Raw genomic sequence first — 25,732 nt, 5'->3', positions numbered from 1 at the left:
GGAAACTACAGGTTCCTCCTCTCCAATCTTAAGACTACACAATGAACAAAAAAATTAAGATTTTTTTTCTTTTTTGCAAAACAAAATTTTATCTTTCCATAACCGGATGATTTTTATTTCAGTAGGATTATAAATCGTGTAACAATGAGTCTGTGTGTAACAATGAGGATGTTTGCACATGTACGATTCCCTAGATTGGCTAAGCCTGTGCCTGATGCTTTGTATAACTGGGTGTGTTTGTGTGTGTTTTCAGGTAGTTAATGACAGTTTAAGACCTTATATGTTGGGGGCAGATGGCATGGGTTCAAATTCCGCTTCTGCCACTGACCACTTGTCTGAATTAAGGCACCTTAATCTCTGTGTCTCCGCCTCCTATGTAAAAGGCAATTACAAGCTTCTCGTGCTGTTTCCTGAATTAAAAGAGATAATTCATCCAACCTGAGCAGAGAATGCCTAGCACACAGGAAAAACCATTAAGTGCTAGTAGTTGTTACTCTTGAGAAAGTCAAACAGATAATATAAATGGTTACGTTTGTCTCTGCTTAGCAGGCTGTGCTGGGCCCTGTACAGAAGCTACCTGTTACCCCGCCCCCACCCCTGGGCTGCCTCGGACAACACAAGCAGCAAGTCCCTCCCGTAATAGAAAGGTGATTCTGGCAACGCTAAGAAGGCAGAGTATCCACGGGAGACCATGCATTGAGAAGAGGATATGGGCCTGCATCTTGCCTTCACAGAGGGACGAAGACAAAGAAAGATGGGAGGGCTTCCTGGCTCATCCCCTCCCCACCACAGCTCCGCGAGGGGCTGGGCTCCGGGGTCGGCCGGTATTGCCACCTGCTGACTCGGGGGTCGGCCGGTATTGCCACCTGCTGACCAGTGGTTGCTAGACCAGACGACAGAGCGGGTGACCGAGCGCCAGCATGAGGCCTGCAGGACGGGGAGGCTGCAGAACTGCTGATCTCTGGGCAGGAGTTGGTGAGAAGACAAAGATGAAGGAGGAAAGGACGTGGGAAGGGACTCTCTGCAAACCTGACCTCACGCTGAAGGTTTCGTTGGACTCTCCAGGTGTGCAGCTCGCACTGTGATGTGCACAGAACATTCAAAAAACTACCAAGGTTTTTAAAAAGGGCCGCAACGAGGAGGCTGGGTGCCAACGTTACAGGCTTTGCTGAGCCACAGCAACACAGGCACGACCCACGGCCACAGCATCCTCAGTTCAGGTTCCTCCCCTCTTCTGTACAGAGTTGGATCATAATCATTTATTTACTGGGTTTGTAGGATGCTGGCTCTGCACACCCCTGACATCTGCACGGCACCAACAGATCTCCAGTCCCTTCAAAGAAACAGAGTGCACCAAGGGACCTCTCCTCCCACGCACCAGAGGATGAAGCTTTCTGTAGATTTACTGAGTACACAGTGTTCCTGTTCCTTTGCTGGACTCACAGTAATAACTGACCACAGGAAGCTGCAGGGCCGTGCCCTCCAAGCAGCTCAGATACAGCTCGTGATGTGGGTTAGCTGGCGGGGGGTGGGGACACGCTGAACCTCAGGGCCTCCTCTTCTGCAGGAATTCACGCCAACTCGTGAATATTAGAAACACTAAAGCTTGAGAAAAATGAATAAACAGTGATACGGAGGTCATTGATCATTATTGTAAGTTATTTGTCTAAAGTGGCTTTTGCTTCACAACATTCCCTTTTCTCTTTCCTCTTGACAAACACAGTGTGAATGAAAGGTAAAGGGAATAAAACATTTCATCAATCATCCAGGGGCCAGGGCTGAATTGCTTTCTGTTATACATTTGCTGCCAAGTTCACAGAATCAGGTTTGTTTTCAATTATTTGTAATATGCTTTCCCAGAAGAATTTATAATAGGCTGTTTAGGCACCGTTCCCTCTGCTATTAATGACAAAAATACAACTGTTCCTCCTTAGCAAAAAGAAAAGGAGTTAAATTAGGAAAATTGTTATAAATGTTGCTGCTGGGCTTAAGGGTGTTTGGGTTTGTTTTCATTCTAAACTGGCTCCAATGAGAAATGGCAGGAAGACGGTTTCATTTCTTCTTCCCTCTCACTGTGTTTATTTCCACAATAAGAAGCGAGCTAACAATCTCTTTTGGAGACAGTCAGTAATGACGACACCTCCGCAATGTGGACAACGAGCATATGTCATGCCCGTCTGTGTTGCCTTCGTGGTCCCTAGGAAAAAAACGACGACAAAAAGTGTATAGTGTAATTCCAGCGAATATTCATGGGGAAGAATGCCGGGTTCCAACCTCTCCACTTCTAGAGTGACCTTCTCTCACCGCCCTCAGGCCATGGTCAGTATCTCTAAGTCTGATAATCTGTGAAATAAAGCCACAGACTCATTCATAGGAGATGTCATGCCTTACTCGAGGTCTAGGCAGGGCAGTCTTCCGAGAAACATAAGTAGGAAGCTCTGAAGTCTTACTTCTATGCACCCCCGAGGGGCTGATTACCTCGTGGACAGACGATGTACTGATTTTCCTAGCTCCAATCACCTCCCTCCACAGAGCAGGGCCGGAGACCACAACGGCCGTGTAGCAGAGTATATCCTTCGAAAGCTAGTTCCAAAAAATCTTGGACCTGTGACTCGTGTTAGTATGGAACGGGTTTTTTTGTAGGTTTCTCTGAAAATCTGGTCAATATTCTATCCCTTCTTTAGCTTCATTTCTGATAATTCACCTTCTTTCCTATTTCTCACCCTTTCTTCTTTATCATGATTATATATAATGTAATAGATCTCATGACCTCCCTATCCTCCAGCAATGTGCTTTAACTGAAATAATCCTTCCCCTTACTGCTACATCTCTATCGCTGTTTCTTCAAAATTCCTTTAGAAGAAGCCAGTGGTGACATTCCAAGCCCATGATGGGCCGGTCTACAGCATGGTCTCCACGGATCGACATCTGCTCAGTGCTGGGGATGGGGAAGTGAAGGCCTGGCTTTGGGCAGAGATCCTCAAGAAGGGTTGTAAGGAGCTGTGGCAGCGTCAGCCCCCATACAGGACCAGCCTAGAAGTGCCTGAGATCAATGCTTTGCTTCTCGTCCCCAAGGAGAATTCTCTCATCCTGGCAGGGGGAGACTGTCAGTTGCATACGATGGACCTTGAGACCGGGACCTTCACACGGGCCCTCCGGGGCCACACAGACTATGTCCACTGCCTGGCACTGCGGGAGCGGAGTCCTGAGGTGCTGTCAGGTGGAGAGGATGGAGCCGTGCGACTTTGGGACCTCCGCACAGCCAAGGAAGTCCAGACCATTGAGGTATGTAAGCATGAGGAGTGCTCGAGGCCACACAATGGGCGTTGGATCGGCTGTTTGGCCACTGACTCAGACTGGATGGTCTGTGGAGGAGGCCCAGCACTCACCCTCTGGCACCTCCGATCCTCCACACCCACAACTATTTTCCCCATACGGGCGCCACAGAAACACGTCACCTTCTACCAGGACCTGATTCTGTCAGCTGGCCAGGGCCTCTGTGTCAACCAGTGGCAGCTGAGTGGGGAGCTCAAGGCGCAGGTGCCTGGCTCCTCCCTAGGGCTGCTCAGCCTCAGTCTCAACCAGCAGCCAGCAGCACCCGAGTGCAAGGTCCTGACAGACACAGGTAACAGCTGCCGCATGGATGTCTTCACGAATCTCGGCTACCGCGCCTTCCCCTTGTCCTTCTGACCTCTGGAAATACCCCTTCCATCCATCCCAGGGATTTAGATTGCTTTTTTTTTTTTAATAAAATAAGTGAATTAAAAAAAAAAAGAGCCCTCCACTGGGCTCCTTCTAAAATATGTTCTTTTTTTTAAAAAAAATAAGTAAATTTAACATATTCTCCATTTTAACTCACCACGTTGTGTATACCTAGCTCTCTTCTCTCACATTTCTATATTCCTATGTCCTTCTAGCGGTATATTTAACAAACAACATGATGGTACCGCCAAGGAGAAAGGAAAACATTCTCTTAGGACATAAACATCATAACGAGATATACAATCTGTGGAGAAGCACACATATACCACTAACAATCTTGTCCCTTTTTCAGGTAAAAAATGCAAATGCAGATGGGATCAACAAGCTAGTGAGCAATTTAAAAATAAGCATCCCAGAATTTATACCTCTAAATGAGTGTTGTCCTTTTTCAGAGTAATAATTTTGAGGTGTGCTACTTAGCAACAATATTGCCTTCTCTCTAACCATTGTAATACTCCTTGTGCTTTTCATTATTCCCGAGCATGTCCTTGAAGCGGCAAGAGGAAGACCACTTCAAAACCAAAGATCATTGCAGGAAAGGAAAAGAGGTCAAAAAAAAAAAAAATCAAAAGTGAGAATAGAAATAGAAAATGTGAGCCGGGACTAGCATAGGGTGCAGCTAGCGGAGCCTGGCCGCTCCACCAGCCAGAGCCCCAGAGCTCCCGTGGGCCGCAGAACAGCCTGGGGACCACCCAGGGGAGTACTGGGAACACTAAAGAGCTGAGAAAGAAGCTGGGAGCCAGAGATTCTTGACTTGAGAAATCTCTCCACTCGTCGGAAAATCAGATCCCTGCAGGCCGCTGAAGACAAGTCCTTGTGCACAGTGGACAGGATTTTACTACGTCAATGTCACTCGTAAAAACAGATTTAGAGTCAAAACGCAAACAAACGAACCTGGTGAAAATAAGCAAGACGCTTGAATCCTGAGTCTGATGGATAATCCTGCCTGGCGCTGCTTCCGGTCATTAGGAGCCTTGAAACACAACAGGTGAAATCAATTTCAGCACATTATCCTGTCGATGCAAAATCGCAAATTCATAAGGTGACACACCCCTTTACACACCATTGAAAGGATTATGATAACAGACTGTGTTTCTCTTTAACTTTGAGAAGCAGAAGAACAATTATGGGTCATCTAAAATGTCCTTCCAGCCGGTGGGATAGGTTGCGTCTGTATTTCAATGAACATCTGCTTGACAAATTGAAATGCTAATTATGATTTATCATTTCCATGACATCAAATATCCAGATAGTAATAAACATTGATGACTGACCGTTTTTTTTTTTTTTTCAGTTTCACGCAGATGTTTGGCATCTCATAAGATACCACCTTGGTTTTACATAAAAGTGAAGGATTTCTGGTGTTCTGCACAGTACAGCAAAGGAAGCGAATACGGATGGAGTGATGAGCACTTCATTTTCTTCTCAACGTGTAAAATTCAACTGGCAAGGCCTTTACAATACCATGCACGAACCTGTACTTGAAAATAAATGTCTTTCAATGTTTTATAAATACAACCAAAAGCCAGAATCAAAACCTAACTCTATAATCAATATTGTAAACGGTCTTCAGAGAAAGTCCCTAAATCCAGAGTTTGTCCTTCAGATCATACGTCCGGAATGATATATGCTTGAGTATATGATATTTAAGATCTGCTGTGACACTACGGAATACGGATCTCGTACACTCGTCTGTTTGTGTTGGCGTGACGCATGCCAGGGTTGGCCTTCTCTGCACCTGCCTGGAAAACCTATGGGTCTCAAGCCCCTTCTCCTGAAATCATTCGTTTTTTTCCTCCCTCTCAGGAAGCCGGTGGAATTAACAAATAGTTGCCTATTATATAAATCACACCAAGTCTGAGCGCACATCTCCCAAAGGATGATTTTCACATCCGGCAACAAAGAGAATATGTAACACTTGCAATGTTCTGGTAAGAAATCTCTGTCCAAAACTGTGTCTTGCTCTTTGATGTTACGGGTCTCACCTCCCCCTCTGACCTCACCGGGTGACGTGCCTCTGGGCTCAGTTCTAGGACTGTTCCTCCTCTTAGTCTCTTTGTACTTCCTGGGTGATCTCATGCAGTCTCCCAGCTCTAAATTCCCAAATTCCTATCTTCAAGCAGTCTTTCTCATCTGAACTCTGGAATGCTACATATTGCCTATTCCATTTCACCATAACATTGGACATTTTCAGCTTCACATAATTTAAGTGCAGCTCTTGGTCCTCAGAACTTGCTACATCCACGGTCATCCCCGATTCACTTAATGGCAACTGCATCCTTCCAGCTACTGAGGCCAGAAATGGCCAACTCACCCGTTACTCATTCACTCGCACCTCACGGAAAATCCATCAGCAAATCCTTCTGGCAGATGCCATTGGTCAGGAAATCCTCTCGGCTCTACTTCTAAAATATATCTTCTCTTCAGACACCTCTCACCTTCACTAAGTGCTACAGAGGCCTCTTGACTGTGTTCCTGCTTCCACGCACCGCCCCCCCCCCCCACCTGCTCTAACATCGGCTTAACAAGAGTTAAGAGAGGGAGGGAAGGACGGGGATGGGAAATGACTGTTGATGCATACGGGGCTCCTTTTGGGGGTGTTGAAAAAGTTCTAAAATTAGATCATGATGAAGGTTGCACAACTCCGTGAAGATACTAAATGCTGCTGAACCGTATACTTGAGATTTCTGAATTTTGTGGCATGTGAAATCTATCTTAATAATGGCCTTAAAAAAAAAAAAAGACTATGAAGGGTCTGATGTTACCTAATTTGCAAGATAACAAGTTAGCCTGATGTCACTTCATGGATTCTGGTAAAACATATGAGACTCTACGAGAGGGCCAAGTGACTGTATTACTCACAGCACAGGGGGCAACATGAGCCCGTTGGGTGCCAGTCTCTGAACCCCACTTCCTGCCGAGAGGCAAAACGAGAACCCGTGGATGTGTGCACTGCAGTGGGTCACGGTAAAGGTGAGGAACCCCCAGCGTTGGATTTCTGGTGTTCTGCACAGTACAAAAACCATATCTTTTTCTTGGGGCAATGGCATGCTTGCCCCCTGCTCTGGAGGGAGACACCATCGACATCTCCCAAGGCGATAAGCAACCCTGTGCTTTGATTCACAGGGAGACACTGACTTTACTTCCCAAGGCTGTTCCCTAACTAGCCTTGGACAGATGGTCTAGAACAAAGACGATCAGCGCCTCTCAAAATTCATAACCACTTCCTGACTGACGTTGGTCATCTGACAATCAGATTTGTCACCTGGCCCTTGAGACCTAAGCTTCTGGATCTTGACTACTGACCACAATATAACTAGTTCAAGAAACACCGCCTGACCCAGATGGCTCTCAGCTGTAGTAGTTTTTAAATAGGCACTAATGTGCTGATTTTACCATTGACGTTTATCTCATTTAATTGCACCACGAACGTATTGCTATTCTTCATGTTTGCAGATAGGAAACAGGCTCAGAGAGCTTAGTGAGCTTGCCCAGGAGCAACGAGTAGAAAGTGATAGAGCCCAGGATTCAAGTGCTATGGTAAGTGCGTGTGCTGGAGCTATGCTGACCCGGGCGGATGTACTTTGCCACAGATGACGGCCCTGCACAACCAGCAAACCCGGGGATCATTCAATCCCTGTAAAAATGCAAGTTACAAATGTTCACATAAGTGCCATTTGGAAAAAAATCTGGTGGTAAACATTGTATAGATCCTATTTCCCAATGTTCTCTCTAGTACTATAGAGCCTCCCCCGGATTTCCAAAGGCGTGAAGCAAATAATAATACAAAGGCATTCTGGGTTCTATTTTCCTGAAGTGACACTTTGGACCACAAGAGTTAATAAGGCTGTGTTTGTGATAATGAGCTTATTTATACACTGAAGCTCTCCAGGATGAAATCCAGAAACTCAGAAGTCTACATCGGTGTCATTTCAGGCAAGAACATTTGACAAATGGAATAAATTCTGATACAAGATTCTTTTCAAAAATCATATTTTGAATGTTGATTGCACAAATGGGATTAAAAAATTGATTTCCTTCAATATTCTATTAGTAATGTATAAAGTATCAGTTGGTATGATGCAAGATTTACATAGAGTTAAGCCTAAAGTTTCTGTAGGGCATTTACCTACATATTCAGGTAGAGCTTAATTGGTTTAGAGAACTTGTAAGTTTTGCTAATTATAAGTTTTAAGGAACGACTAAAACAACATTTAGTGATCTTTTTTCATATAATTTTAAGGGCTAACCGTATTTTGCAATAAACATCCTCATAATGAGCAATAATCACAAATTTGGTTTTCTCGTGCTGGTTTAAGCATTGAAGCAGCAAATAAGATACCTTTCCTTTATGTCCACTGAAGCAATTACCTCAGGAAAGATTCGAGATTTTAGGCAACTCATAAATCTTTAATAGCTCAATGCCTCAGAAAATTGACTCTGGTTAATTTTAATTATAATTTCAAAATATATTATTTACAATTTGCTACCACCTTATAATTTCTTTGATCTGCAGCCTTTTCCAAACTTTGCGAGGCTCCAATATAATTTTCTTAAAACCCATTTATGATGGTATTAGAGTTTCTAATCTAATCTAGAGATTCACTAACAGGATGGTTTTATATTTTCTAAAGCATACAATTTCCAGATTTGGGGTTATTTGTTCACACCTCCTTCCAGAGCTTTCCGGTTTTAACTCCAGGATCAAGGGGCTCTGCTAGTTCTCCGGTGCAAGGTTCGGGGAAGTCTTTGGAATGGGAAGCATACTGTTGAAAACACAATGACTAGATATAACTAGAATAGAAAGTTGTTAACCCACAGGAGTGACTCATGCTAAATTAAACTATGCAAATTAAGTAAAAATGCATAATAAACAAGTGTTAAGGGGGATGGTAATAAAAATTGAAAGTGTATTTGCAAAAGATTCGGAGGTCTTCAAAGAAGTAGTAAATATTTTTCTTACTAAATTGGTAAATCTCTCAATTTAACAGCCTAGTAGACAAACTTCCCCAAACGGGAACAAACACGGTGAAGAGGATGATTCATGTGTTTTTATAAAGTGCTCTGTAAGTAATTATTTCTGAAAATACATCCCAGGCCCACCATCATATCATGGGTGAGACACAATGGGGAAGGAGGTCTTTGTCTAGCACTCAGCGGGGGCCTCTACACTAATATGTATTCCCACCCACTATTGCCACACCACACACTTGGTGCAATTTTGCTCCAGATCTTGTTAATCATTTCAGCATTTAAGTCTCCCTGAAAAGTCCAGCTGAAGGAGCATACTGATTCATGTGGCTTAAAAAAATCCTTGCAATTTAGAAGCTATTTTTTATTGAAGGCAATAAGCGAGTGGCATGAGAAGACATCAGGCACCTTTGTATGCTAGAGTGCGCACTTCCACATGTTCCTATTTTGCCTTTGTTCTAAGTTGTGGCAAATGCAAGAGCAAAAGACGGGGTAGACTCAGGAGGATAATAGTTTCCTTAAAGATTTCCCAACCCAGTTGGAAGAGACACACTGACAAGCTTTAGAAAGATAACGTGATGGGGATAATTCAGCCTTTAAACAAAATAGCTCTGAAGACAAAAGTGGAGTCATCTGTAAAGAAGGATCTGACTTCTAAGCCCGTAAAAATCATATCTAAAGTTCAGGTGCTTTAGGATACACTAATTATTATCTCTTAGTAAATATTGTAAAGCTATTTCACTTTCTATACTTTTTAATCTAGAATCCCATACACTTTTTATTTACAAAATAATTACACATTTTTACTCAGTTTGATATTCCTAAAATCTTGCAAGTTCAAAAATGTGTTAGTCCAATTGTGTCAATTTTTATGTCTGGCAACGTTCCATGGAGAAAAGCTTATCTATTTTATTTCATTTGAATTTGACTTTTCCTTTTTTTTTTTTTTTGAGTAATAAACGTTTAGAACTTTACAAATGATTACATTATAGATCTTCACGGTGTTCAGAATTCCCCATTTAGTAAAAGGCGAAAGATTTATACGATCTGAAGAGAAACCAGAGTATTCCCCAAACATTTAAAAACTCAATTTTTCACCTAACCTTACTGTATCAATGATGTCTCTTATAAGGAGACTCTTGAGGATAGAGAGATAGAATGGAATTGTGGATATTTATATAATTTCTTTTGATTTTCTTTTTCCTTGAATGTGCCAAAATACGTATCTGAGGGACTGTGGCTGGAACATCCTGAAATCTGCTCTGACAACTTTAAAAATGTTCTCAACATATTTGTTTTTCTTATGAATGTGACAGTTTCTGGTCATAAATAGAAGTTCTTTATGACATTAGCATATAGACACTGGGAATTATGTTTCAAATGTGTATATGTCCTTTGACCTACTGATTCATCTTACCAGACTTAGTTACAGAAATATTCACAGGAGAACATAAACATATTTATACAAGATGTCCGTGATAGAATTGCCTATAACCATGAAAAGCTAGAAATAGCTTAAGAGGCCATCGGTCAGGATGTGATTAAACAAATTATAAGATGCCTACATTTCAATGACGTGTCACATCACAATTAAAATAAAAATAATGTAAATCTACCAATACTGAAATGAGAAGAAAAGGCCATGACATCATAAGTCAAAAAGCAAATCATAAACACTATGTAGGATAAATTCTATCGGTGCAAAAAATAAGATTACATAATACACATTTTCCTACATGCATTAAAAATAGTTGTTAGCAGTGGAAAGAACGGAAGAAGAAAAGGGGCTCTGTCTTCCATCTTGGCCTATACATCACGGCGCAAGTCTCCTCGTGTAGTTATTTTACATAATTCTATACCATTTATTTCTTAAGTGGCATTTTAAAATATTAAAATAAAACCTTAAGTGTTCTATAAGAATTTCGTTCCCTTAAGGAACTTCACACTGGGTCATTTGCTCTTATGCATCATCCATAAGGAGCAATGATCCATCAGCATTACTACTGGTCCTGGCTTCACTTCCATTCTTGAGGGAAGTGGTTAAAAACAATAAGGCAGTTCCCATGGCTTTCAAAGGTTTCTCCTTAGCTTTTGATTCTTAGAGAGATTCTGGCCCTGTATACTCTTGAATATATTCCAGCCTATTAAAGTGTCCTCAAAGACTGAATGAAAGTAGTTAAGAACAGATTTATAACAGATAAAATGCCAACTTGAAATGCCATGAAATTGGCCTATAGATAAGCTACTTGTCTTTTTAATTGAACTAAAATAACTTGGTACAGCTTGTACATTAATTGGATGCATGTCTTTCACCCACGGCAAGTATGTGTGAACACTGGGCATCTGTAGATTGCTTTAAATCTACAAGGGTATGCACTTGCAGTATTTTAGTTGGTATCGTAACAAAGCTGCCGGTGGGGGAGAGAGCAAGCAAGGAATTTAAACCAAGCTACAGGTTCAAAACTGAGCTGCAAAGAAGGCACATTGAAAGTAGAACCGAGGAGGTTGCAGAGAAGATGGTAGTGTTGGGAATTAAGGCCTGATTTTACCTCAAATCCAAGGCACTTTCCTGTAGACCACAGCCACTTCCATAAGATAAATACTATTTTTCAGCCTGATACTATGCAAAAGGTTAATCCATTCATTCAGCTACTTCAGAGTATTTATTACCGTCCTCACTTTAGCCTACTGGTCACAATACAATTGCTCTATAATCAGATACTTGGCAGGAAATCACATTGGTTTCAGGCAAGCAGATTTCAGTTACTATTTGTGTTATTGTTGTTCAGTCTAAGGTATCCAATCTGCGGAGTCCACGTGCTGATACATCTACATAGGCAAGTTGAGGGTAAATTCATGACCGTGGCTAAGCACTTGGGTGTATCGGCCTGGGTTAAAATTTTGGCTCTGCCATTTATTACTGTAGATAGTGTTGGGCAAAGTAATATTGCTCATCAGTTTCCTCATTCATAAAACTGGAACACGAATAATGTCTCCTACATGTATTTATTGTGAATGTTTGATAGGTTAAGAGAATCAAAGTACTTAGAAACGTATCTGACAGGTGGTGAGTGATCAATAAATGTTAGCTATTATTATTTAAAATCCACTTTGGGGAAAATATATTGGTTCTAACCAGAGGCCACCCAACAAAGCACTTCTGCTTGGCGGCGAGCTAGCTCTTCATTTGGTTGGAAATACATTCTCCACGTTAATCACCCAGAAGACTACCCAGAAACAAGGAATATTGATGCCTAAGTCCCTGTAAGTAATTAAATCCTGTGGATTTGCCTGTGCACTTGACATTTGAGAGGGACAAGCTACCCATCCATCCTCTCGGCTTCTTCCTGGACTGAGCTATACTATCACAAAATTATGGAATCAAATCATATTATCTTAGTTCCTCAGGGAGTCATATACCATCTCTGAGTGAAATTTTGTTTATATCCTTTGCTTTCTTACGTGGTAGAAATAAATGGGTGATACCGTCCCCTGTACTTGGTATGCTTCAAAATCTTGTACTTTTTGCTATCTGAAGCCTTTACATATGGACTGCGTTAAAATTTTCTCTGAGAATTCACTGCCAAGAAAATATTTGTCCTGCAAATTTGGATGCTCTCTTTTGTTAGACAGGAAACTACATTTTCCTTTTTTTGCCCTAATTGTCTAAAAATTCCAAATTAAATTAAGATTTCAATTGCAATAACTTAGTCCAGATGAGCAGTAAATATGCCTTTCTCTTTAATTTTTTGTTGTTTGGTTAAATTTTAATTTGTGTCAGTTGAGTGTGTTTTGTTATGTATGCCACCTTGATATTTTTCTTGGAACTAGGTGGAGGTAAAAGGGGATATCTCTTTAATAAATAATGGTAATAAATTCCTTTATCTTAACAACTCTTCATTCTTTCACTCATCTAGTATTATCTACTATTACTGAGTACCAACCCTGCTAAGTATTGGGGAAAGAACAAAAAATGAGACAATCTGCAAACCCTCAATTTCTTTAAGGTAACATAAGAACATACAAAAGTATATACTTAAGAAAATTATTGAATTTTCAGATCCAATATGTGAAATCCATGCTATTAGAATCATTTCTCTGAAACTGTTAACTCACATTCCCTTGAAAAATGCCTTTTAATCCTTGAAAGTAAAATGAAGCTAATTCTTAAACAAAGATATCAAGAGTTATAAAACCAAGTAAATGAAAAACCCTTTACATTAATTGCATTGGTTCTACATATATCCCAGCAACACTCAAGAGATTATAGAACTGTTCAGAGCTGTTTCAGAATCTTCCACGCATTCCTCTAACTAAATATTACAAATTTTATCTTTGAAGGTGAATAATTGAGGGTGGGGGATAAAAACAAGACATTTAGCTCCCTTTGAGAGGAGTTTCACAACATTTGAAACAACATTTCACCGATGGTAATGAACCCTTTTATCCCTGCCACCACAAGAGCTGAAAGTCACAGATCTTATTTTAGTTCATGAATTCCGGAGGATTGCTTCAACAGTCAAGTTTCTTCGCACACACACTTCACAGTTTTTGCTACAGAAGCTCAGAAAGGAAGCCTTCTCTGGCTTCCTCTACAGTCCTTGGCCAGCTCGAGCCCTTCATCTCCTTCCACTCAAAGAGCAAGTTTTTCAAAAGACAAAGTTCTGTTGCAGCTCTGGAAAACCTTGTACAAATCGCCCAACTGCCAGTCACCCACATAAAAGCCCGAGAAAGTCAGGAAAAGAAGGTTCTAGGTTGCATTGTGTATGTAACACACAACGGCAAATGCTAATAATAGTTGTCATTTGCTGAGGCCCCACCTTGAGCCAGATATTTTATACAAATCGTCTCATTTAATACGACCTCCGTTGGAAGGCATGTGTTTATATTTCTCCATTTTGAGATCAAGAAACTGAATTTCAAAGATCGGTTCCATGGTTACACAGCCACAGTCTGACAGCCCAATGGTCCCGAAGCAGGCCTGGTTCCCAAGGTCCACGTGCTCGACACCACCACCTGGTACCATTCAAAGGCCTGCCTTCCGTACAGATCTCCACCGCGCCTGCCATGGGAAAAGCTGGTACGAGACAAAATAGACTGGCAGGACTTTGTATTAAACATGCTCTGTGTTTCCTTAGGAATTTCAGAGGCTGTTACACTCACTTAACCATGTCTCTTTGAAATGAATAAACAGCAGCTGGGGAAAATGCATGTCTTACAGAAGTATTCTATATGCATCAGACAAATTAAAAAAAAAAAAAAAACTCAATTCCAGATGTTAACATAAAAGTATCCAGCTGCTACCAAATGATCGGCTAGGACACCGGAGGCAAAAGAAAATCAAACTGGAAATTAATTTCAAAAGAGAAATCAACGTGGAGACACCAATTTGGTTCGGTGCGTTGTTCCAGGACACTGGATATCTCTCTGCTGTTTAGAAAGTACTCCCTTAAATGAGGGAAGAGGGCTGCAAAATTGGTTCCTGATGTGAGTAATTAATGCACGATCTTCAAGATAACAGTCTGTGGCCTCTGTAGCATTTTGCTGATGTGTTAGTTTTGAACTAAAAAAAAAAAAAAAAAAAAAACCCACATCTCTTAGGTAACCCCCAGAGACGAGGGGGGCAAAATAAGGATGACTGTTGTGTGTACGGAGTTTGCCCACTGATGTTCTTACGTGGATATTTAAATCTGAATCCAAACTAACTGATGGCCTTTCTGTCTTTGATTTTCCTGGGACTCCGGTGTAGCGCCCGCACAAACCTGAATGACGCGTGAAAATGCCTACCAGACCCAAGGTGGGAGCTTCCCGTCACCAACCTGAAAGCTAGCGGATTGGCTCATTGGGTCGGCCCGACGAGGGGAGTCAAGGCCCCGCTTTCCCCTCGCAGGCAAGAATGATCGGATTCGGCCGTGGGCACGGAAGGCTTTACACATCTGTTCACGTGGGGACTGAGCAGCAGGGAAATGCAGGAAGGCAGTCACGGTCCCCTCCCTCAAGGGACTTGATGGTTAGCTTTACTACAGCAACGCCAAGTAAACATGCACGGCGATCTGCGGAAAGGCAGTGGGAAAGACTCTATGCTAAATGACTGCATATAGGATGCTTTTTATTTTGCTAAAAGATTGTATTTATTTGAGAGAGAGAGAGAGAGAGCGTGAGCAGGGGGAGGGCCAGAGGGAGAAGCAGACTTCCCCCAACAGGGACCCCAATGCGGGGCTCGATCCCAGGACCCTGAGGTCATGACCCTAGCCAAAGGCAGCCGCTTAACCAACTGAGCCACCCAGAGGCCCCTCGAAATGCTTTTTATTTTATAATTTTTAAAATATTATTTATTTATTCATGAGAGACCTGGAGAGAGAGGCAGAGACTCAGGCAGAGGGAGAAGCAGGGGAGCCCAACGTGAGACTCAATCCCGGGACCCTGGGGTCACGGCCTGAGCCGAGGGCAGATGCTCACCGGCTGAGCCACCCAGGGGCCCCTCGAAATGCTTTTTAAAAGTAAATACTGAAAACCTCCCTTACCCAATCTTCATTCTTGGTATCTGATCTTAAAACACACAGGCAAAGGGTATTTGCATTCCGTTCTCTAGAAACATCCCTCTGTTGTTTCCCTTTAGGGAATTCTATGAGCTATAATCATGTCACTGGGCAGCAACAAGAATGTAACTGCGTTTTCCGTCTTTGCTGGTTATTTAACCTTGCAGTCTTCCAACCGGGATGACTTGTTTACTTCTCTTTCTGCAGCTGGAAGTTCTGGATGCAGTCGTAGTGACGTGATTTTTCAAAATAACCCCAAATCCTTGTTCCAGAACAGAGTATCAAAGTATTGTTTGGTTTGGCTTAGATTTTACTGATTGCTCTTGACCTAATTATTTTCTATATTTTCAATCTGGATATATAGATAGATGATAGATGATAGATAGGTAGATAGATATGAATATCCTATTTGTCATTATTTGATCAGCTTCCAGTTTTGGAGACTTAACTACCTGGAGATCTTGCTTCCTTTATTATTGTAAAAGAAATTTTAGTCTCATCAGAGGCACAGACACCAGCTCCTCTCCACAGTCTACCTTTGTTTCCTCGTTTAATAAAAATTTCATTGGGCTGAAAAATTATCTGTGCTATTTTCAGAAATGAGAGTTAGCCACCAGCAGTGCTATTTCTCCGGCATTAGGGATAAGATGCCCTGAACCACCTCTCCCCTCTGTCCTCATATAGGGCCCTGCCCAGGGCTGGGCTGAGGGTGACTGCTTCCCCCCCACCCCCTGGGTGCCCGCAGGACCCCCTGAGCTCGGGCAAATGTCAGCTGAGTGGCTCCGCGGGTGAGCCGATGGGTGCACCCCGTTATGTTGCCCGAGGACCTGGCTTCCAGGGAGCACCGTCCACCACACGTCTAAGGCCAGACGCACCTGCTATGGCCTCGGAGCGCTGCGCTCACTTGGTGCTCGCCTAGTTTTAACAGCATCCCTGCAGGCAGTTTAAGCTCGCTGGCCAGCACCAGATCCGTACCGACCAGGGCAACGACATCAGGGCACCAGGTCTTGGGTGTAACGGAGGCTGGCAACCGGGCCACGTCGCTTCTGGCCTTCCTCCCTACAGCCCAGCCCCTCTCTGTAGCCTCTATTCCCAGGGAGACGCGTGGGACAGACCCCGTGCCCACCAGGTAGACCGGGGATGGCAGCCAAGAGGCAAATATCACCGCCCAAAGCTACGTCTCTGGAGAAAGACTGATCGAAGCACTGCGAACACACTGCACCTCGGCTGACGGGTCCCTTTCGCAGAAGGGCGACCCCGACGTGACGTGAGCTTTGTTGGAAAAGAATCACAAAGCAGGATACATCTTACAAACCAAAGACAAAAACAAATGAAAAAAAAAAAAACTTAATGCTTTCATTCCTTATGCTGATAAATATTCTTATTTTATTTTATTTATTTTATTTTATTTTATTTTATTTTATTTTATTTTATTTTATTTTATTTTATTTTATTTTAACCAGCACTTAGCCATAATTATTGCACAGGGAAGGAATTCTGCTCCCCTGACAGCTGTTGCTACGACCGGTTTCTGCAAGGCAGGTGTTTGGGTCTCTTCCCACGTGTAGTTTAAAACTGAATTTTCTCAGGACACATGGGTGGCTAAGTCGGTTCAGTGTTGGACTCTTGACTCCGGCTCAGGTCATGACCTCAAGGTCGTGAGACCATGCTCCGCGCTGGGCGTGGGGACTGCTGAAGTTTCTCTCTCTCTCTTCCCTCTTTCTTTGCCTCTCCCCGCCAAAACACATAAAACAACACTGAATTTTCTCATTCTGAAACTGCTTTCTAGCTCAGAACAAACAGCCTCGCTACTCGATTTATTCAGAGATGCAGTAACTGAAACAATCGTGGCAAGTCAAGCAATTGTTGTGAACACAGGAGCCTCCCACCGCTTCCCTCCACACTTTCTCTGTGACAACCGTGCCGTTCCCCAGCCAGACTCCTGCCGTTCTCCTGCTCTCGGTCTCTCTCTGTGTCAGTCTCTTCCTCTCTCCCTCCCCCAACTCGACATCCAGTGGCCCAGGCTCTTCTGGGCTAGGCCGGCCTTTACAGGCCTGTCCAAGTCTTCAGGATGTTTCCCCTCATTTATCAATCTATCTTATCTCCCCAAAATATAATGTCCTCTGTCCCCTGTACCTAAGACAGAGTTTGCTGCACAGGTGGTGCTCAGTACTTGTTAACGAAAAAAGTAGCTAAATGCTGAGCTCTACTGACTGGCTATACAAACTCCTAACATTTCTTTGTAATACCAAATCATATAGTGGTTGAACCGAAACTGTATCCCAGCCATATTTTGGATGTCCTATCTTTTTAGTAATGCATTTGCCCAGTTGTGATTAATGTGTGAGCTGCTGTATCGCAGCTAATTCAACACCAAAGTTTATCTTGTTTTAAGATAAATGGAACGAGCATAACAAATCATCAGAAGGAAGAACACAGTGTTTTTCATCCACTGATAAAAAGAACAAATGAAAAGATAAGAAATAGCAAAATTAAATCATTATTATGGGTTTTCCTCTTCAAAAAATAATAAGAGGAGTTTTTTCCCCCTTCACATAATTTTCAGAAAGTTTCACCAGTAGTCTGGCAATAAGGTAATTTGTCCTGAAGAAAACAGAGGATAACTGCTATAAATTGGACGTCAGGTTTAAAAATAGTTGAAATGCTTCTAAGAAAGTGGCAGCTGGCACTCCTGATAGAGCTAATATCTACCCATGTGATTATGCTGCACAAATAAGGGTACCGGAATGTGTTTATGTGAAAACACAGATGTATGCATACATGCTTTACATTCTGTGAGCCAAAACAACTCAGTTCTCATACCGATTGCATGTAACTAATACACCTTCAACTTCCACGTGGTTCCCCATGACTCCTAAGGGATGCCTATTATTTATATGAAACATGCTATTTGCTATTCTCCACCCCCCCAAATTAAGAAACAAATGCAGTGTGACTCATTTTCAGTTTCCTATTCACCGTATCACTAACAAAACTAAAAACTAGTATCACAAAAAAACTAGTATAAATTATTATACTTAGCAACCATAGTTTCAGTGAAAAGACTTGATTTCCCTTTAATGCTTTTACTAAAATAACGCATACAGGTGAGGTTATGCTGAGGACAATTTAAATTTCTGCAAACATGTTTATTCATGCTTTGGCATATATTAGTTTAAAACATATGAAACTGCATATTTATTGACTACAAATAGTCAAATATTGGCAATTCCATATGGCTCGCCCTAATAGTAGGCTTGGTTTTAGAAGGCACTTATCTGTTGAATAAGAAAATAAATAATTCTTATGGAATGAAGCTGAAGAGCAAATTTACACAAGGGGAATATAATTTTCTAACTCGTCATCTTGCCAAGGTTGCCATTCTCCTTTGCAAAATGAGTATCATAGGACTCTTGCTACCCATGATGGGAATTTAAATTGTGCATCTTATGTGATTTCCAGGTAGCAGAATTCAACAAAGTTATTAATTTACCTATTTCCAAGGAAAATACATATTTGGCTGTAGTCAGTCTGCCATGGTACAAAACAGTACACATCCTCAGGCTAGCATGCTCTGCAGTGGAGCTTTCTACTGTTTTTATTTCATAGCAGGGGACCTGGTAAAGCAGCTGCTGATATCTTTTTAAGTTTGCTTGTAAAGTGCAATCACAACCATTCCACTCCTGGGTTACTTATCTCAAGGACTTTGGATGATGGCTCTAGTGTAGAAATAGTTTCCCCTAGGGATCAGAAGCTTATTCTATTAGCTTCAAGATCTTTTGTTGTATTTTCAAGTATACTTCTGCAATAAAGATAATAGTACATTATCTTTCCCATGTGAGACTGGTTTTCTGATATATCCTCAGGTTCTTCCCAGTAAAGATGGTGGATGGTACTTAATTATTCACAGTGTCACACAGCCCTTCTGACCAATGGCAAATACATATTTAGAAGATGGCTTATTGGACCTAAGGGTTCAGTTTAGGAAATGAAATGATTATGAGATTTGCCATCAGAAGATTGGAGCTGGACCTGGACCCAGAGATTAATGTTGAACATTTACCCCTATGTTACCGTGAACAAGTTATTTAACCTCCATCTGCAAAATGAGAATAAAAAACCGCTTTGGCTCCAAGTGTCCTCAAGACTTTGATGAAGGTGAGATGGCAAAGTGTATGACATGTGCTTTGTAATCAATGAACACCACATAGAAGATCAACTGCCAACATTGCTCATGACAATAACAATAGTTAACCCACGAATCCTTTTGTTCTCCATGGAGTTTTCGTTTTGACTGAAAGGCTTAGCTCCTACTTCAGTAATGTTAAAAAAAAAAAAAAAAAAGTGATGAGGCATCATCAAATGGAGCATGACCTGCTATTCCATTAGAGAATGTTTGCTCAGGACTTCACTCTTGATTTTAAAAGCCACAGATGACTTTCAATAGTCTCAAATGCTTCCTATAAGGTCCAATATGCTTAAAGTTATTTTTCCCTCTTTCTGTGCACTGTAAATATTGTTCCTACTTCATAATTTTGTCATCTCAATATGCTTTAGAATTGACTCAAAAAACCAACAATTTATAATTCTCAGTTCAGAGAACTTTAACATGGGTGTTTTTTATGGCAAGTTGCAATTAATATAACAAGTGGAACTTGCTTTACCTAGCTTTTCTGAAATTCTTCCATACATGCTAGCATAATTAAATACTCATGCATTTATGTCTCTATAATATTTACACAGGAGAAAAGAATTAGTGGATATATAAACTAAAAATTCTATATAATATTAAATCTTATTCCATCCTTGCACAAATTTCCTTACTTGACAGTGATTTCAGCACTGACCAAAAGTGGAATGTATGAAAATACTGTTTTTCATACAAAAAATACCACTTGTCTATAAAATAAAGTCTGAAATTTATTCAGATCAAAACTGACAAAATTTTCAGATGTCCAAAAGACTAAGAGATTAGTAAATTTAGGGGTATAGGTAGCTGTTGTTTCTAACAATGAGATAGATAATGTCAATTCAGTCCAGACAGGATTTTACCTAATTGACAATAAAAGTAATAATTTTAAAGAATTAGCATGAGCCAATATAAAAGAAGAACACAAATTTTAAGTTTTGATGGCCCAAAAAATCATTCACCTGGTCCTTTACTTAATATTCTTAATATAATTACCTATAAGATGGGGAATTGCTGTATCTCTGCCAAATGTAATATTTGATATAATTATCTATACTTTCGAGAAATGAATCTCTTTGAAGTTATTTAAAACCTTGTTTTCTATTATCTCTTTTATAATGTGGATGAAATGAGTAGCTACTTTCAAGACATATGATTTTATTATTGATGTTAATAGTCAATTTGAAAGGCTTCAAAAAAGGATTACTGTATTAGAATATTTGAGAATTTTATTTTAAGAAGTAATGATGTTATTATGATGGGCCTCAAGTCTGTCTAACATAGCATTATGTACTTTCTTATGGAAATGGAAAAAGAAGTAACAGTTTCTCATATTCAGAGGGCTTTTGATGGGACAATAAAGCATGCCATTGAAAGCAAGCACCTACATGATGCTTGAAAAGTTCTGGACTTCTAAGTCTACCTACACAACAGAAGCTCTGTTGGTGTTAATGAGAGTGACCCACTGTTATGGACTGTATGTTGGTGTCCCACCCAAGTTCATATTTTAAAATTCTAATCCTGATGCTATGGCATTGGAGATAGGGTCTTTGGAGGGTAGTTAGGCCATTAGAGGGGAGCTCTCATAATGGGAATAGGGCCCTTATAACAAGAGATACTACCAAGCTTCTTTCTCTGCCTTCTCCGGCATGTGAAGAAATCAGAAGAGAGTCCTCGGCATGACTCAACCATCCTGGCACCTTGATCTTGAACTTCTTATCCCCAGAACAGTGAGAAAGGCACCTAGTCTATTGCATTTTTGTCACAGCAGCCTGAACTAACACACCCACATAGGATCTGTGAATTATGTCCCTAAGATGCTTTGGTGAGAAATCTTTTCTTACTTTATTTATCACTGACCTATTTAATATGGAATAGTCTCTAGGACACCCGCAGACTAGAACACTCAGTCTATAAGGGTGCCCGGAAGCAAGCTATATATATGCACACACACAATATATATATATATAAGACAATATAGAAGAAACTTAAATCATTTACTGGAATAAAGTTTAAAAAAGAAAAACAACATACGATAAATGTAAATATACCAAGATAAAACTGTTAAAACTAGAAATTAAAAAACATTTAAAGGGTAAAAAATAACAAGATAAATAAAAAGGTTGCAAAAAAGAGAATGCAAATTTTTAAAAAATGCTACTCTATACTTTTAAAGTAAGTTGCTATCATAAAGAAAAAGAGGAGAGTGAATAATTTTTCCACAACATAAAACATTAAAATATTAAACCCCTGTAAGCTAAAAACTAGGCAGCAGCCCAATCTTGGGTCTGTGCACACTCATGCGGAGAGAAGCAGGGTCTGCTGGGAGTGAGGCCTCTTGGGCTTGCAATGCCCAGCAGATTTTCCAAGAAAATCCCAGATGCAGGAGAAAATTTGTTCTTGTGCCTTTCTGGTGCCCAGAGGACACACTGGATTCAAATCATAGCTCCAAAAATTACTAGGTTGAAACTCTGGGCAAGTTATTTAACCTGTTTGCACCACATTTCCCTCAGCTATAAAATGAGGCAAGTGTGAGTACACATGAGTTTCTCCTTGTAAACCCGTGGAGTAGTGCCTGCCATAAAACAAGCCTGAGGTAAATGCCAGTTATCATTACTGTGACCTGCCAGGCCCCAGACTAACCCATGTCAGCACCTGAGACCTTCATCGATCTCTTCTGTCTCTTTAAACTCCAGTAAGCTCTTGGGTTTTTTTTGTTTTTTGTTTTTTGTTTTTTTTTTTTGCTTTGCTTATTCTTCCATTCCTGTCTTGTCACCCCCGCCTCCCCTTGTGCTGACCACACACAGCAGCACAGCATGGCTCTGCCATGGTCGTGCACCCCACTCTCAATCCAGCCTACGCCAGCTCAGTCACCCCGCAAATAGCTGTTGAACTAGAAAATTGGGGATCATATAATATAGACAAGGAGGCAATACCATAAAGGACCTACTTTGGTCTTCATTACAGTGGGATGAACTGGCCCAGACACACAGCGGACGGTTCACTCACCTGCCCAAGCCCCACGTTTAATCAATGGCAAAGCTATACCTGAAAGGAAGTGTGCTTCTGTGCCTTCTACTCGGCCCTGTACTACCTTACCTCGCTTAATGGAAACGGAACTTTCTGTTTATTAATTTTAATAAATCCTGGTAAATCCTCTTCCATAACACTGAGATAACCAGCTCTTGAGGATCGGCGCTATCTCCTTGAGATTCCATTCTTGTTTGCTTTCTCTGGCCTTCATGACTTTTCAATAATACTGTATTATTTTGACAAGGATTTACTGATATTTTCTAAGCACAATATTGCTGGGGGGGGGATCTATAAAGTGATCAACAGAGAGGAAGAACACAATCCTCTTAATTTTATCTTAATCACAAAGGTCTATTTTTTAAATGAATTATTAATTTTATGTGTGTGTAATTCCAGAATATTTCAAGGGCTCTGTGTATTCCAACTAGAATGGAAACTTGCTTTTTAGAGGATGCCGGGTGACCCTCACTGTGACAACGTACTTTCATGCTGCTCCCCAGGGTACTAACTGGCACCATGTTGGTCAATACCACAGTTATTTTTCAGGAAAGGAAGTCTAAAACCCAAAATAAGCATTTCCCTAAGTCTCTATTCATAACTGATACAAATTAGTGATCCCTGGCTGCTGTTCCATAGAGGAACAACTCCAAGGAAAATTGTGAAAGTCTCGTTCCTCATTTCCACACAACTTCTGCGCCGTCATGCTATACCCTCAACAGTATTACATCAAAGAAAGATCTCCGAAACGATTTTAAATATAATGTTGGTTTCATTTCTTCATTCTCCAGTGTTTGCAGGTCTAAGAATCACCATAATGTCAGGTGATGAAAAGAGGAAGGAAAATATTCTGTCTGTGTATATAAAATTCTGTCACAGAGGAAATCAAAACTATATCAAAGCTCTACATATAGTTTACAGGGGGAAAAAAGAGTCTTCCAGAATTAATGACGGTTTCTCAGGGATTTTTATATAAGCCTGCCATGTTTCAAAAGCAGAATCAAAGTGAATCTAAGTTCCATTTGAGTTGCAGTCCAGAAGAGCAGTAAGAAGAAGAAATCATATGTAAATAACTCTTCCTCTGTATGAGGAAATTGAAGCAAAAATTACTATGGTAACCATGCATATTTAGTTAGCAGTCTAGTGACAACCCAAAGAAATTAAAAGGAATAATCCCAGCCAGGGAAAGGAGAGAGTCTCATAGAAAAGAAAAACACTGATGACTATTTTCATTCTAGGACCCCTAAAGTAGTCCCATCTCTACATCCCCATCCTTGTCAATAATATTAATGTGACCTCCCCCCTCTTTCAGCCACCTCTTCAACCATCCATAACCTAGTTATAGCTCAAATTCTATTTACTCAACCTAAACCTACCCAGGGATTTAGTCTGCCAAAGCCAATCATGTTTCCTGACAGAAAAACATGTCTCTTTAGGTAGAAGTAGCGTAGCTAGAATGACTGACGCTCTTGCCTTAAATAGCTGATGATCAGTTCTTCTCCAGAGTTTGAGAAGGCTGGAAAATCTGAACAGTAAGTTCAGAGGAGGGGCATCAAAATCATCAGGACTACTTGTTAAAATATATAGAGAGCTTCCTAAACCCTTCCCAAATCTACTGGATTATAAGCCCTGAACCAAGAAACAGCTCTTTCAAATGTCCTCGATGAGGATGTCCAAGTAAAACCAAGTTCGGGAGGCACCAGTGCGGCAGGCACGGTTGTCAGTCGTGTCTCTAGGCGGCGGTTCTTGTTACCAGTTCTCAATAGCATCTTGGGGCAAATGCTTCCTGCAGGGGCAGCACTTGAGCCAATAGTAGCTCTTGATAGAGCAGGCGCCCTGTAGCGCCGCTGGAGAGGTATACCTACGCAGCTGTTCCCACCAAACCTTTTCTCTTTGGCCTCAAAGTAATGGAGGACCCCTGGAGTCTGTTGCTTCATACCCTACAGCTCCTACTAGGGAGCTCAGGATCATTCTCTCAAAGCAAGGCAAGGCATGTTGCCTGCTAAGCCCTCTCTTGGCATTGATGATACATAATTTTTCTAAAATGAAAATCCTTGAAGGCTTTTGTTCAAAGCCTCCTTCTGTCTACAGCTTGGATAACAACATACTGGGTCATATTATTATACCTCCACTGTCCTCCATTTTCTCTCCTTTGCCAGGGCCTGAGAGTTGATCATCTCATAGCTCAGAGTGAACTCTTCTCCCTCTGGGTGCAAGCCTAGGATGCTAGACTGCAGGACTAATCTCTTTCTTGGAAGTAGTTGAATCTAGTTGTCTAGGGGACTGGATGTGTGCCCCAAAGTACCCTTCTGGTGAATCCACATAATCAACATTTGTTGATCTCTTTTAGGAAATGTGAAGTGGAGGGCAGAGAAGAGGCCAAGCCAGAGGATGGAGGGGGAAAGAGTGGAGGTGGCTGGAGCAACAAATAAATAGAAGAAATAAGCAGAGATGATGTTGCTAAAATTCAAGAGAGCAGAAGAAAAAGCCACATGGCTTTTAATAATGACACAGGCAACAGGCAGTATTACAGTTTGGATACAGAAGAAGCTGAAGTTGAGGCCTGTAATATTGAAGGGTATTGTTAAAGGGTTTTAATAGAACAATGAGGAATTTACCTAAGGTAACTTTCAGGTCTAAAGTGAGGCACTTTTCATCTGAAGTATAATATTGTAAAATGTTCTAAACATTTTGACATGTCCCCAAAATTCTCCAGGCAAGTAACAATGCAATAAACCTTAGACTTGATAGATTTGATATTAGTCACAGAAGATTATTTTCTATTAATATTCTATGCCTATAACATAATCATTATTGCTTAATTACTGTGTTAAAATTGAGACTTTTTTTATCATATCTTGTTTCATGGATGGGCCTTAAAAATACTTTGTTCTTATTTCTCTTATTCTCTGACTTAAATTTATATTTAAACGGTATTGTGAAAGACTGGAAGCAAATGATCATCAACGCTTAGTCAAAAATGTATATTTCAAATCATAGTGAATATTTAGGCTCTGCTGTCCAAAATAAAAATCTGTCTAAAAACACACTGGGCATGGAGCCTGCTTTGAGATTCTTTCTCTCTTTCTGCCTCTCCCCACCTTTCTTACTCTCTCTAAAAGAAAAAAAAAAAAAAAGCACAGTAAGATTTATAAACCAGTTAAAAGGAAATAGACAACAGATGTCCATATAAAAAGATAAAAAGAAATGGGAGTGATGCAGTGAGGAAGCTGTTTCACCT

At 41.0% G+C, this 25,732-nt stretch overlaps 2 protein-coding genes across 4 annotated transcripts in view; one reads left to right on the top strand and one right to left on the bottom strand.

The window, feature by feature from the left end:
- Nucleotides 1–25,732, bottom strand: part of LAMA2 (laminin subunit alpha 2) — a 583,497-nt gene that overhangs the window by 370,392 nt on the left and 187,373 nt on the right. The gene's annotated exons all lie outside the window — the stretch shown is intronic.
- LOC112645631 (THO complex subunit 6 homolog) lies at nucleotides 2,131–3,690 on the top strand. The gene is made up of 2 exons (XM_035709491.2): nucleotides 2,131–2,223; nucleotides 2,860–3,690. Exons 1-2 carry the CDS (start codon nucleotides 2,131–2,133, stop codon nucleotides 3,688–3,690), a joined length of 924 nt encoding a protein of 307 aa, XP_035565384.1.

The sequence above is a fragment of the Canis lupus genome, chromosome 1 (assembly GCF_003254725.2).
Source record: "Canis lupus dingo isolate Sandy chromosome 1, ASM325472v2, whole genome shotgun sequence".
In the NCBI taxonomy this organism is placed as follows: domain Eukaryota; kingdom Metazoa; phylum Chordata; class Mammalia; order Carnivora; family Canidae; genus Canis; species Canis lupus.
This window is presented reverse-complemented; position numbering and strand designations above follow the sequence as displayed.

Bases quoted from the DNA above. Each gene is read 5' to 3' on its own strand.
- LOC112645631 (XM_035709491.2), top strand. From the start codon at position 2,131: ATGACGACACCTCCGCAATGTGGACAACGAGCATATGTCATGCCCGTC. The intron at 2,224-2,859 runs GTATAGTGTAAT...AAATTCCTTTAG, and splicing joins AAAAAACGACGACAAAAAGT to AAGAAGCCAGTGGTGACATT.